A 13,845-nucleotide genomic window follows, 5' to 3' on the forward strand; every position below is an offset into this window, starting at 1 on the left:
GTAGTTTTTGTCATGTTAAATACTTAAAAAAATATTTTCGTTGCCCCTTTTTTGTTTCCATGTACAGAGCTGTGTAATGCATCCTTTTTATGTGGAACAAGATGTTGCTTTTATTTATACTATATTAGCATATTCCCAACATTTTGATCATTTGTTACTCAATTTTATTTGGGAGGCTAAATGGCATAAAAACAGCAATTCAGCTATCTTTTATTTATTTATTGAAATTTTTTTAATTTTATTTTTTTACTGCTACGGTGTTTGTTGCATAAGATAAATATTTTATAATTTAATCATTTGGACATTTTGGGATGCAGCAATGCTTAACTTGTTTATCTTTGATTTAGTTTATTTTTATTTGAGATCTAGGAAATTTGGGGGTGATATAAATTTTCATGTTTGTTTTTTAGACTGTAATACAACTGTGCAATCCTTTAAAGTGCAGCAGTGTCCACATAGAGCAAGATGCACAAAGAAATTAACAAAGTAGACCAGAGTCAATGTCATAGATATACAGTGGCTTTCAAAAATATTCATACCCCTTGAACTTTTTCACATTTTTGTCACCTTACAACCACTCTTCCATAATCGCCAGATTTGTGGAGTGCACAACTTATACTTGTCCTGTGGACAGATTTTCCCATCTGAGCCATGGACTTCTGCAGCGCCTTCAGAGTGACCGTGGACCTCTTGGCTGCTTCTCTGACCAGTGCTCCCCTTGATCAATCTGTTATTTTAAGTGCACGGCCATGCCTTGGTTGGTTTGCAGTTGTAGAATATTTTTTCTATTTTTGGATGATGGATTGAACAGTGCTCCTTGCGATGCTCAAAGCATGTGATATATTTTTATAACCTAATCCTGCTTTAAACCTCTCCACAACTTTATCTCTCACCTGTCTGGTGAGTTCCTTGGTCTGCATGATGCTGTTTGTTCACTTGTGACCTTTAACAAACCACTAAGGCCATCACAGTACAGGTGTATTTATATTGAGACTAACGTACACACAGCTGGACTCTAGTAACGAATTAAGTGACTTCTACAGGCAATTCATTACACTGGATTTTAATTTAGGGGCTGAATAGTTTTGCACGTCACACTTTTCAGATTTTTATTTGATTAAAATTTTGAAAATCATGTATCATTTTCATTCCACTTCACAATTATGTGCCACTTTGTGATGGTCTATCACTTAAAATCTCAATAATATACATTTAATTTTGTGATTGGGAGTTGACAAAATGTGAAATAGATTAATACTTCTGCAAGCCACTGTAGCTAGGTGTTGAAGACAGTACTTGGAGTCAAAGCTAAAAGACAGTTGTGCCACAATATCATTGTATAAGAATAAAAAAGCTGGTTGTTCAGAATCAGGGCAATACCAGGAGTCAAGAATAGCCATACAAGTTACAGTCTAGTATAGTACATAACACACAAGCAAGATTTATGACTAAATCTCGCAGTGGCCCATTAAATATAAACCAACAAAGCCAAGGAACATTTACTGGGTAAATATCACATGGCAGACAGCAAATGTGGCAATTCTTCATATTCTTATAATTTATGTCAAATTGGGTTCTTTGAAAAAATATATCATTTATAAATATATAACTTACTGTGACAGAAAATAAGGCTCTATTTCCAGTCTTTTCTTGTTGGTAAAATACTCACTAATGCCCGAAAAACTATTTAATGACTTCTCAACATTCTAAAAAAAAAAAAAAAACAGAAACATGTGAAATACTATTTTAAAGCAGATCTGTCAATCTTCTGTAGGCAATAGCATGTCTATATGAATACAAGAAAAAAGAACTGACAAGTTAACTTAAAAACGGGTATCTAGTTTTCCAAAAATATGTTTCAAATAACTGCATAGCGCCATATCGAAAACTTCTCATTTACATGCTGTCTAAAATCTGTTCCATTTCTGAGCTATGCTTACGTCATGTGATTGCAGGTATGCGGCTACAGTCACTGGCTCAGTAACACATGCAAGAAATCACAGCAAACAGCTGCATGTCATAAACCCAATCTAAGGGCGGGTTCACACCTGCGCCCGGTCTCCGCTTTGTGGGTTTTCGTCTTCTGCCTGAGAAACTGGACAGGAGATGGGAACCTGGCAGTCAGGGTCCGCCCGTGAGCTCCCGTCCCCGTCTTCTGGTCTCCAGCATGTCCGACTTTGTGTCCAGTTAAAAAAAACTGTTTCTTCGCGGAGAGACAGAAGACGCTCACGGGAGCTCACGGGAGCTGACTGTTGGTTTCTGTCTCCTGTCCAGTTTCTTGGGCAGAAGACAGAAACCTGCAAAGTGGAGACCGGGCGCAGGTGTGAACCCGCTCTAAGCAGTTCTCCATCCTCTGCCCTCTGTTCAAAGTCCTCTATCCTATTGTGACATGGCAGAGAGAGTGATGCAGACAGCAGAGGTGGTTGTTACTTGTAAAGTACAATAAAACAAGATTGCTGAACATAGGATACAGTATAACAAGAAATATTTCATGAGAGTTTCCCTATAAATCAATATTTTTAGAAAAAAACAAGGGATAAAGTGAGTATCCAAAAAATATAGGGTAGCAAATTAAAACTCAAAAGCTTTTATTAATACCCGCTAAAACATTTAAAATAAAATTGCTCCCCCACAAGTGAACCACCATCACCTATCACAATGTAGGATAGCTAGACTACAGATAGTCACATAGGTCTGATTGGGGGTAGAGTAGCCAACACAGGTATTCCAGCTACTAGGATGTCAAGGGGAAAAAATAAATAAACATGGATCCTCCCCTTCCTTTCCTCAGATCCCTTCAACACCCCATATCAGATCCAATGTGTAAGTTGCTTTTGGGAGATACACAGGACGCTCTTATATACTATTGTTATCTCACTCCTGTGTCAGTATAAATAGCAACTAAACTAGCTGGTTACAATGTTTCTAACTATTTAAAACAGCAATGTAAGATAGCAGAGTGCTTCCTGATACTCCACTCGCTACACTCAGTTTGCCTTTAGCTGCCTGGACTCTCACACTAATGGCTCCAGGCACTGATAACTGCCTAAATTCACAGCACTATTAGCCTTGAGTTCCTGGCCCTCAGCTCTTGGCAATGCTAACTGCTTAACTTTTCAACAATCTTAGCTTCACTGGTAACAGCCTGGGTTAGAATGAACAAGAGACCCTTTGGATATATCAAAGAAAAAGTAGTATAACATTTTTTTTGCTGCCCAGCAAGCCGGAGACCAACATAGATATGGTAGGAAAAGAGAAGCTAAGTGGAAAAAAAATGTTTCCAGCAACACAAAAGAAACCAAAAAATGTATAAAACTTAACTTTTAATGCTCCATAGCACAATAATTTAAAATAACACATCTACATGTGGCGTTTTTTTTGTCTTCACTTTAATGTTTTTGTGATTTTGTGTGCATTTTTTCTATGTGAATTTTTCATTCAGCAGATGTGTTATTTTTAATTATTGTACTATGGAGCATTAAAAGTTAAGTTTTATACATTTTTTGGTTTCTTTTGTGTTGCTGGAAACATTTTTTTGTTTTTTCCATTTGGTTTGCTCCTAGCCGAGGAGTTTTTTTCCGTGCACGCATAGATTCCTGTTTATGGCCACTATTTCATCTGTGAGGCAATTTTAGTTTTTTTGGCTTCACTTTGCTAAGTCCTTGGGGTTAGGGTAACAGTCCCAGGTGGTGTGGATTACTTTTCTTCATCACAAGGACTCTTGTAGGCTTCTACACAAAACAGGTGGAAGTGGTAATCTTGTAGAGTAAAAAGCTCAAGGCGAGAAGAACATGTAAAAAAAATTACATAGGTCGCTGAAGAAGGGTCCCTCAGAGGGCTAGAAAGCGTTAAGGTGGAGGGTGAATCAGTCTCTTCATAGTGGTCTTATGTAACTTCTTCTTCAGTCGCTGTTGTTTGGGTTTGGGACTGATCAGTTCCCAGATTGGTGGTAGAGCCGATGTTAGAGATGATGTCCCAGTTCTCAATTTCAAGTTGGGAGAATTACATTGGGCACTTGCATTTTTCAGATCTTCATTTGTGGAGATAGTAATTTGTTGCCCAGAGAGTGGGAAGGAAATTCTAAAGTTCATCTTTAGGCTTTTGTTGTGTTTGTTTTCTTTGTCAGGGTTAAAGAGTCCTGTGAATGGCTACTATGGAGAAAAGGAGTCAGAAACTCCAATGAAAAGAGGGCTTCTTCAGGAAAATCAGATGCTTTATTGAAGGGTCACACACAAAACGCGTTTCAGAGACCAAGTCTCCTTTTTCAAGTGTTGATTAGACAGACCAAGGAACATGCTGTATAATCACTCAATATAAAGGTAATGCCCCAGGTGGGCCCGCCTATAGTAGGACGCGTGGTCTCCTTTCCCGCTGCTGGAGATACAAAGGCGTACGAGGACTCGTGCATGCACACAAGTGCCGTGCGCCAATAACTGTAATGCGGTTGCGCAGCCTAGCTCGCTGCCGGCACTAAACCGGAGCGAGGTGGCTGAGGCTGCTGCTGACCCGCATAGAAGGGGGAGTGCTTTCAATTAGAACTGCTCACAATGTTGACAGTGGCTGGAGACATGGGACAGGAGATAGCGACGGCCTCTGGAAGGGGCTGGCGCTAGATAGACAGTGTTATGATCTAGTCCACACAAGTGGTTGTCAACAAATAGAACCTAGTATAAAACAATGGAGGGTTGCACTGCTTTTCTCTGTGAAGTGCACCATGCAGTGTATTAAATCTATAGACAGTGGTATGGGGAATGACAGTAAATGAATAACTATAAATATAACAATGGATCTTATCTTAAGTGGTGCCTGAGATATTAGCTCATAAAAACAAAACTATGCAATAAAAATGGCAATAAGAAATAAAAGCAACCACATTATAATATAACATGCACCAGAATTTTGGCACAATTTTTGTTCCTTCTTAAACCCAATCCATTCATTCATAAGTAACATACCGAAGCATCTTGAAGCTGGTGACAAATAGGCTGCATAAAACGTTTGAAGTCCGTTTCCTGAATGTTTTTAGGAAAAGCTTTGACCTTTGACAAGAGAAAAAATAAATAAATAAATGAATAAATAAAGAGATTTTTTTTTGTTTTTCGGTACTTTGTGCGCTTTTCTTACGGGCTTCAATTTTACAGCATTCACTGTGTAGCTAAAATGACGTGTCATCTGTTTTCTGTGTTTTGGTATGATTCCAGGGATACCACACTTATATAGTTTTATTTACATTTTAACCACTTAACAAAAATCTAAAACGTTTGCATTGCAAAATAATGGCACTTCTATTACAGGCTGCATACAGCAACTTGCATTAGACTTTACTGCCAGAAAAGACTGGGAGTCTTCAAAAGGATCCTGGCTGTCATGGCAAAGGGACACCTGCCCTAGAGCTCATTCCGGGTGCTGCTGATCCCCGGCAAAATGATGATCAGCTTTGGCCAGGGGCTTTAATGCCCAAAATTAGCATGGGCACTGATCATGGGCATTAGCGCTATGTCTCTACTGTATTTTGGCATTGCTTTTTAAATTGCTTTTTGCACCATTCAATATACACATATAACAAGAATGACATGAAATGGTATTTTGGGTATTTGATACTTTGCATTCACATATAAAATAATCATGAGGTACATACCATAGCATTTTGTAGTTTGTGACATTTACGTTCTTTAGGATTTTTAAAGTCTTTTTTGTTATCTTTAAGACCATTTAAAAACTGTTTGACCTTTAAAAAAAATGAAAAGAACAAGACGTTAATTTTAAATTTTCTTAACTTTTTTGGGTTCTGATATAATTGTCTTAATTCAGAAATATTGCAATGATATATATATAAAATTTTCTAATGAATATAAGTAACAAGTGGCAGAAGTCAGATTTTGATTCTGTAATCCAGAATGGGAAGACAGTGGTAGGCTCCATTAGGGTCTCTGAAAGAGTGAAAATGATCTCTTCAAAGTATATAGGGTTTCTGACTGACCACTTTCTTCCATGGTACAAAAAGAAGAACCACGCACTCCATAGTAAAATCATCTTTGTGCTTGACAATGCATCATCTCATGCTGCAAAAAATACCTCTGAGAATCAACATCCTCTCCTGAACGCAACCCTATTGAGAACCTTCAGAGTACACACAAGTAAAAGATCTATGAGGGTAAGAGGCAGTTCACATCAAAGCACCAGCTGGGAAGATATTCTGACATCCTGCAAATAAATTCACGCAGAAACTGTCCAAAAACTCAATCAAAGATCAATGGATTCAAGAATTGTGAAGGTGATTTCAAAGAAGTACAAGGGCATCACAATAAATTAGAATATCATCAAAAAGTTTTTTTGTTTTTTTTTAAGTAATTCAATTGAAAAAGTGACTCCCATATATTATATTGAGTGTTCAAGTGTTTATTTCTGTTAATGTTGATGAATATGGCTTACAGCCAAGGAAAACCCATAAGTCATTATATCAGAAAATTAGAAAATTAGGCTTTGCAATTTTTCACTGTGGTTCTTTTTGTGCATTTTTATAATTTGTTGTCTTTCTTGTCTTCCCCCTTCTGTTTCCTCCCCTCCCCCTCCTCTTTCCCTGTTCTAGGTTTGGAGACCTCCCCCTGGACTTCTGCGAGGACCTGTGGGCCTCGGGGTTTCTCTTGTCTGCTGGTGACCCTGCATTCTACATTCTGCTGGTGAGTCCTGCCTTCCTATTAGCTGTCCTAACCACTCTGCTCCCCAATGGCTAAGTGCGTTTCCCTGAATGGGCCTGGATTCCAACAGTAAACGCTGCATGGTACTTTGTGAGCTTTGGTCTCTCTGGGCAGATATTGCATTTCTTCAAGAGGCTTCATTTAATTATCCCACAGAATTTTCGGCGTTCCATGACCGCAGTAAGGCTGGAGTTGCCATTTTGCTTTCCGGAACCTGCACCATAACTTTAACAGTCCCACCTTGATACCCAAGGGCAGTATATTATTTTAGAGGGCCTTCTGAATGGACTTTTCAATCTTTTCAATCTTTTTCAATCTTTTTGGTAGAGTTGGAAGGGACCTCAAGGGCCATCGGGTCCAACCCCCTGCAAGTGCAGGTTTTCCTAAATCATCCCAGCTATCTATCCCAGGACTACCTATCATCCTTTGTAAAATCTACGCTCCTAACTCTTCCCAGCTTTCCTTCGTGGGGTCTTTTCTCGCCTGCAGACCTTCGCTTGGGCGGCCTTACTGCTTGGTGGAAACTTTAAAGGGGTTGTCCCATCACAAGGATCCTATCTATACTGCTAGTTTATGTGGATATAAGACTTTTCCTAAATACACTGCTTTATCAAAACTGCTTTGTTTGGCCGCTATCTTAATTTATTCACTTCATTGTTTACACATTTCTATGGCCCTTGGGATTATCTGCTCATCTGTCAAGTGCTGTAGCTGCCTGCTCTCGGGGGGGGGGGGTTCGTTGGGAGCAGCTCTGAGCTGTTTGTGTCTTTTAAGTAGCGGAGCTTCTCAGATAGGGGAGGTGAGAGCTCTGGGATTTCTGAGCTCTTATCAGTCGGTTTAATTGAATTTGGCTGATAAGGGCTGAGATAGGGAGTCTGTTACCTCTGTATTTAATGCAAACTGACTCAAATCCAACTCTGCTACATCAGCTTCACACTGTGGTAATTCATTTACAACCAAGTGAAGCAAGTGAAACCCCGCCCACCTATGTGCCGAGAAAAGCAGGAAGTGAAGAGAGTACAGAGCCTGCAGGTTAGTGAACAAGCGTCATGGGAATACCCCTTTAATCTTTTTTTCTCGGAACATGCGGACCGGTTGTCCCTCCATGACGCTAGTCTCTCTGCAGCTTGGCCTCGCCAGGGAATTTCGACGCTTATTGCGTTCTATGGCGTTGTACGACCTCTGGCAAGTTACATACCCCTTGACCCGTTCTATTACCTGCTTTTCCCACCCGCATTATACACATTCTAGGATAGATTATTTTTTCAGTTATACTCTGACCTTATGTCTTCGTTTAGATGCTGAGGTTGCTCCTATTTCTGTCACTCTCTCGCAGCGCCGCACCTCCCATGAGGCGACCTGAAGCGAGTGCTTCAGGTGGCGCTATGTCAGGACCCCAGGGAGGGCGGCATTTTTGATTATCTAAGCCAGTCCAAGACAAGCTGTCCTGGACTGGCTTAGCACCGAGCGGTGGTTTGGGGAGGCCACTGAAGCAGTGCTGCTCCAGAAGCCTCCCCTCACGCTCAGGCAGAGAGCAGGTCTTCTCCGTGCCTGCTCTCTGCCAGTGAACGGCGCTAAGCCCCGCCCAGCTTTCTGTAGTTCGCCTCGGGCGGCAAAAGGGGTAGGTTCACCCCTGCTCTCTCGACTACCTTGTTGCCAACTTTACGCTGCCATTGGTGTTTGAACGAGTCCCCGTTACACTCTAAGTCTTCCCGCTCTACCCTGCAGACCCATCTACAGGAGTATTTTAGAACTAAAGAAGATTCGGTCTAATCTATCGTTACCCTTTGGGAGGCCCATAAGGCTGTTATGTGTGGTCACTGTATAGCCCTTTCCACGCGACTGAAAAGAGACCCTAAGTCTAGGGAATATGTTTTTCTTAGTAAGGTGTGCTCTCTTACTGACCGTTTCGCAGCCCGTCCTTCCCTTTCCCTGCTCTGCCAATTGGTTGCTGCTAGGACCGATCTTCGAAAATTGGCTCCCTGCTAGCTCAGACCCCCATGCGGTCTGTGACTCCTCATGTACCCGCTCCATCACCCTGATGCCGTGGCTTTGGCGCTTTGTTCTTATTATGGGCAACTGTACAATCTTCCCACCCGGTCTTCTTCTCCTCTGTCTACCCTTGGGGCTGACCTGTGGGCTTTTCTTGACTCTTGACCTCTTCCCTCTCTCCCATCTTCGGACTTGCAGTCTCTTAACGCGCCTATCTCCTCCAAGGAGCTTGTTGAGGCTCTGGGTAGTCTGTCTAACGGTAAGGCCCCAGTCGCTTCACTTATATGTACTATAAAACTTTTCAGTCTGACTTAGTGCCCTACTTGCGTAGATTGTTCAATGCCTTTTTAGATGGATCTCCCATTCCTCACCCTATGCTCCATTCTCACATCACCTAAGCCTAATAAGGATCTTCAGGAGTGTTCTAACTACAGGCCAATAGCTCTTCTTAATTCAGACCCGAATGCTTGGCTTCCATCTCTCATCTACAAGGACCAGGTGGGTTTCGTCCCCTGTCATCAGGGGGGGAACAACACCAGAAGGGCTGTGGACATCATTGATGTCGCTAACTCTCGTTTTAAGCCTAGATGCCGAGAAAACTTTTGACCATCTGGATTGGTCCTTTATGAGAGGTTTGGCTTTTCAGGGGCTTTTCTCATGGCAATCTCTGCGTTATATTCTTCCCCATCAGCGGCGGTCAAGCTGCCTCATTCCTCATCTCATCTATTCTATATCCATAATGGCACTCGCCAGGGCTGCCCCCTCTCTTCCCTTGTTTTTGCCCTTTATTGAACCATTAGCTCCTAGGATTAGGTGCAACCCTGACATTACTGGTATCCGAGTTTGGGATCGCGATTTTAAAATATGCTTCTTTGCAGATGATGTCCTGCTGTCCCTTACAATCCTCACACTACCCTCCCCTTCTTCTTCTCGACCCTGAAGGAGTATGGCTCCTTGTTGGGGTATATAATTAATTCCTTCAAGACTGAGACCCTTCCTTTTAATATTCCAGACCCAGCCCTCCACTTATTGCGCCAGAACTATAACTTCCAGTGGCGTGAGTGCTCCATTTAATATCTGGATATTCAGTTTTCTTCCTCTTTCTCTACCTTATATTCGGCTAACTATCCACGCCTCTTCAATGAAATACGCTCGCTTATGGACAATTGGCACCCTCTACATATCTCCCTCATAGGCTGTATCATGGCGGTTAAAATGACCCTCCTTCCCAAACTTTTGTATTTCTTTGAAACTCTTCCTGTCGCTGTTCCCCACTCTGAGCTTCGATCCCTTCAGAAGGCCATCTGTCATTTTATATGTAACGTGAAACGTCAACGCATTCCCCGCTTTGTTATGCTGGCTGGCATGGCTGACGGGGGTCTTGGGGTTCCGTACCTCCTTATTATTGGGCTACTCACCTGTGCTTCATTTCGTTTTGGGCTGCCCCTCGTGTATTTACTACGTGGGTTGAAATAGAAAAACTTTGGTTGGCCCCCGATTGATCCCAATGCCTTTTTATGGTCCCCTTCCCCTCCTACCCTACCTGGTCCTTTCCTGGGCCCTATTCAATTTACCAGATCTATCTGGGCCTCATGAAGCAGACTATTTCCTCTTGCTTCGCCTCGCTGCTCCATGGTTTCCTTCCTCTATAAACTACTCCTCCCGGAGGGGCTGGGGCCTTGCTTAGTACACTCTTGGGGTGGACTGGGCTTGTTTCATGTGGCTGACCTTGTCGACCCCTTCTCTTTGGAGCTCAGGCCCTTCGACTATTTTACTTCCACCTTGCACATGCCTAAGTCAGAGTGGTTCCACTATCAACAGATTTTGCACTTCTTCCTAACTATGTTTGGAGCTCTGCGGGTCTCCATCCCTAGAGAGAGATTATGCTGTGCTGGCACGTCTACCAAGGGACTGATTTCTGATATTTATCGACTATTGTCGTCCCCAGAGGGACGGGACCCTCAGATCCACAGATACATGGCTCGGTAGTCGTTTGACCTGGGACGGCAGATATCTCTCCCTCAGTGGCAGATTATTTCGTCTCATGCCATTAAGTCTTCTACTTAATCACTATCACTTATCATGAGACCCAGTATAAAATCTTATTCCACTGGTATCACACCCCTGCTCTCCTCCATGCCCTGAATCCCACTATCCCTTCTACCTGTTGGAGATGCCTCTCTGGTGTGGGACTTTCTGAGACTGCTGTCAGATTCGTCCCTTTTGGTTGGAGGTTCAGTCTCTGTTGGAGGATGTTCTCCTTGTCTTTGCTATTTCTGTATATTTGTACTGCAGCTAAGTCCCTTATAGCTCACCATGAAAGAACACCAAGCCACCCTCTACTCCCTTCCTTCTGACTCGTATCAAGGATATTAAGTGTTTTGAGTCTCTCATGGCCTCCTTGAATAACAATGTGGAGAAGTTTCCAGCTATCTGGGCCCCCTGGGACTTGTACTGTTCTACCCATGGTCTCTGCCCCCCCCCCCCTTCTTCCTTTTTCCTTCCCTTTATATTTCCTGCCTTCGTCTGTTGTCTTCCCCCTTCTTTTCTCTCATGATTTTGTCATTACTACTTTGTAATTTTGCAGTTATGATTTTATGATTTTATGATCACAAACAGGTTACACGTATCTATCTTTAGCGCAAAAATTCTTTACCACAAGTGGGAGATTCTGCAGATCTGTGTCCTTTAGATTTTTCATCAGTAAATTGTCTGGAAAGTCCTGCGATGTAAAAGAAAATAATAGTTATATTACTTGTATGTATTATTACCTGTTGTAGAAATAATTATTATATTATTGTTGCTGTTATATAAATTTACATACTTTGCAAGAGTTTTAGGCATATGGGGAAAATGCTGCTAAGTAAGAATGCTTTCAAAAATAGAAGAATTAATAGTTTATATTGGTCAATTAACAAAATGCAAAATGGGCTCTGTGGGGGGCCATATCATCACTTGCAGGACTCTTTGTTCTTCTTTACACATGGGAGAACCATTTTAACATATAACTATAAAGTTAAAATATTTTCGACTTACAATAGCCTTTCCTAAACTATCAAAACGTAACAGTGCATAGTAGCTACCTAAAATAACCATGTCATATTAAATGCAGTAAGCAGAAATATAAATACACACAAATATATATATATATATATATATATATATATATATATATATATATATATATATACAGTCCTATGAAAAAGTTTGGGCACCCCTATTAATCTTAATCATTTTTAGTTCTAAATATTTTGGTGTTTGCAACAGCCATTTCAGTTTGATATATCTAATAACTGATGGACACAGTAATATTTCAGGATTGAAATGAGGTTTATTGTACTAACAGAAAATGAGCAATATGCATTAAACCAAAATTTGACCGGTGCAAAAATATGGGCACCTCAACAGAAAAGTGACATTAATATTTAGTACATCCTCTTTTTGCAAAGATAACAGCCTCTAGTCGCTTCCTGTAGCTTTTAATCAGTTCCTGGATCCTGGATGAAGGTATTTTGGACCATTTCTTTCTACAAAACAATTCAAGTTCAGTTAAGTTTGATGGTCGCCGAACATGGACAGCCCGCTCTCAAATGATCTGAAAACAAAGATTGTTCAACATAGTTGTTCAGGGGAAGGATACAAAAAGTTGTCTCAGAGATTTAACCTGTCAGTTTCCACTGTGAGGAACATAGTAAGGAAATGGAAGACCACAGGGACAGTTCTTGTTAAGCCCAGAAGTGGCAGGCCAAGAAAAATATCAGAAAGGCAGAGAAGAAGAATGGTGAGAACAGTCAAGGACAATCCACAGACCACCTCCAAAGAGCTGCAGCATCATCTTGCTGCAGATGGTGTCACTGTGCATCGGTCAACTATACAGCGCACTTTGCACAAATAGAAGCTGTATGGGAGAGTGATGAGAAAGAAGCCGTTTCTGCACGTATGCCACAAATAGAGTTGCCTGAGGTATGAAAAAGCACATTTGGACAAGGCAGCTTCATTTTGGAAACAAAAATTGAGTTGTTTGGTTATAAAAAAAGGCGTTATGCATGGCGTCCAAAAAGAAACAGCATTCCAAGAAAAACACATGCTACCCACTGTAAAATTTGGTGGAGGTTCCATCATGCTTTGGGGCTGTGTGGCCAATGCCGGCATCGGGAATCTTGTTAAAGTTGAGGGTCGCATGGATTCCACTCAGTATCAGCAGATTCTTGAGAATAATGTTCAAGAATCAGTGACGAAGTTGAAGTTACGCCGGGGATGGATATTTCAGCAAGACAATGATCCAAAACACCGCTCCAAATCCTCAGGCATTCATGCAGAGGAACAATTACAATGTTCTGGAATGGCCATCCCAGTCCCCAGACCTGAATATCATTGAACATCTGTGGGATGATTTGAAGCGGGCTGTCCATGCTCGGCGACCATCTAACTTAACTGAACTTGAATTGTTTGTCCAAAATACCTTTATCCAGGATCCAGGAACTGATTAAAAGCTACAGGAAGCGACTAGAGGCTGTTATCTTTGCAAAAGGAGGATGTACTAAATATTAATGTCACTTTTCTGTTGAGGTGCCCATACTTTTGCACCGGTCAAATTTTGGTTTAATGCATATTGCGCATTTTCTGTTAGTACAATAAACCTCATTTCAATCCTGAAATATTACTGTGTCCATCAGTTATTTGATATATCAAACTGAAATGGCTGTTGCAAATACCAAAATATTTAGAACTAAAAATGATTAAGATTAATAGGGGTGCCCAAACTTTTTCATAGGACTGTATATATATATATATATATATATATATATATATATATATATATATATATATATATATATATACTGTATGTGGTTAGGGGGATGTTTCCTATCAGTAAATTCTGCAAGAGTTCCACTAGTTACACACTTGCACTTAGTTTTCTGTTCCTCAGCTCTGCTTAAACTATAATGGGATGCGTTGGGTTTCCGCCTGGCAGAACTTTAGGGTAAGTTCACATGGGGTATTTTGGTCAGGATTTTGAGGCCATATTCACCCATTGAGACCATTGAAATCAATGGGAGCCGGTCAGTTCTTTTATCCAGGAGCCGTTTGTTTCGGCTCCCGGAAAAAAGAAGCGACATGCTCATTCTTTCCAGCGGATTCGCCTTGAGACATC

At 41.2% G+C, this 13,845-nt stretch overlaps 1 protein-coding gene across 1 annotated transcript in view; it reads right to left on the reverse strand.

Annotated features, from left to right (window-relative positions):
• LOC142183515 (uncharacterized) overlaps positions 1 to 13,845 on the reverse strand; it is a 166,177-nt gene that overhangs the window by 118,324 nt on the left and 34,008 nt on the right. The window contains exons 4-7 of the mRNA XM_075258664.1: positions 11,347 to 11,412; positions 5,639 to 5,728; positions 4,956 to 5,039; positions 1,615 to 1,706 (exon numbers count right to left, since the gene is read on the reverse strand). Of these exons, the coding sequence (XP_075114765.1) occupies positions 1,615 to 1,706; positions 4,956 to 5,039; positions 5,639 to 5,728; positions 11,347 to 11,412 (332 nt within the window). The remainder of the gene's footprint in view (positions 1 to 1,614; positions 1,707 to 4,955; positions 5,040 to 5,638; positions 5,729 to 11,346; positions 11,413 to 13,845) is intronic.

Source organism: Leptodactylus fuscus, chromosome 1 (assembly GCF_031893055.1).
Source record: "Leptodactylus fuscus isolate aLepFus1 chromosome 1, aLepFus1.hap2, whole genome shotgun sequence".
Lineage (NCBI taxonomy): Eukaryota > Metazoa > Chordata > Amphibia > Anura > Leptodactylidae > Leptodactylus > Leptodactylus fuscus.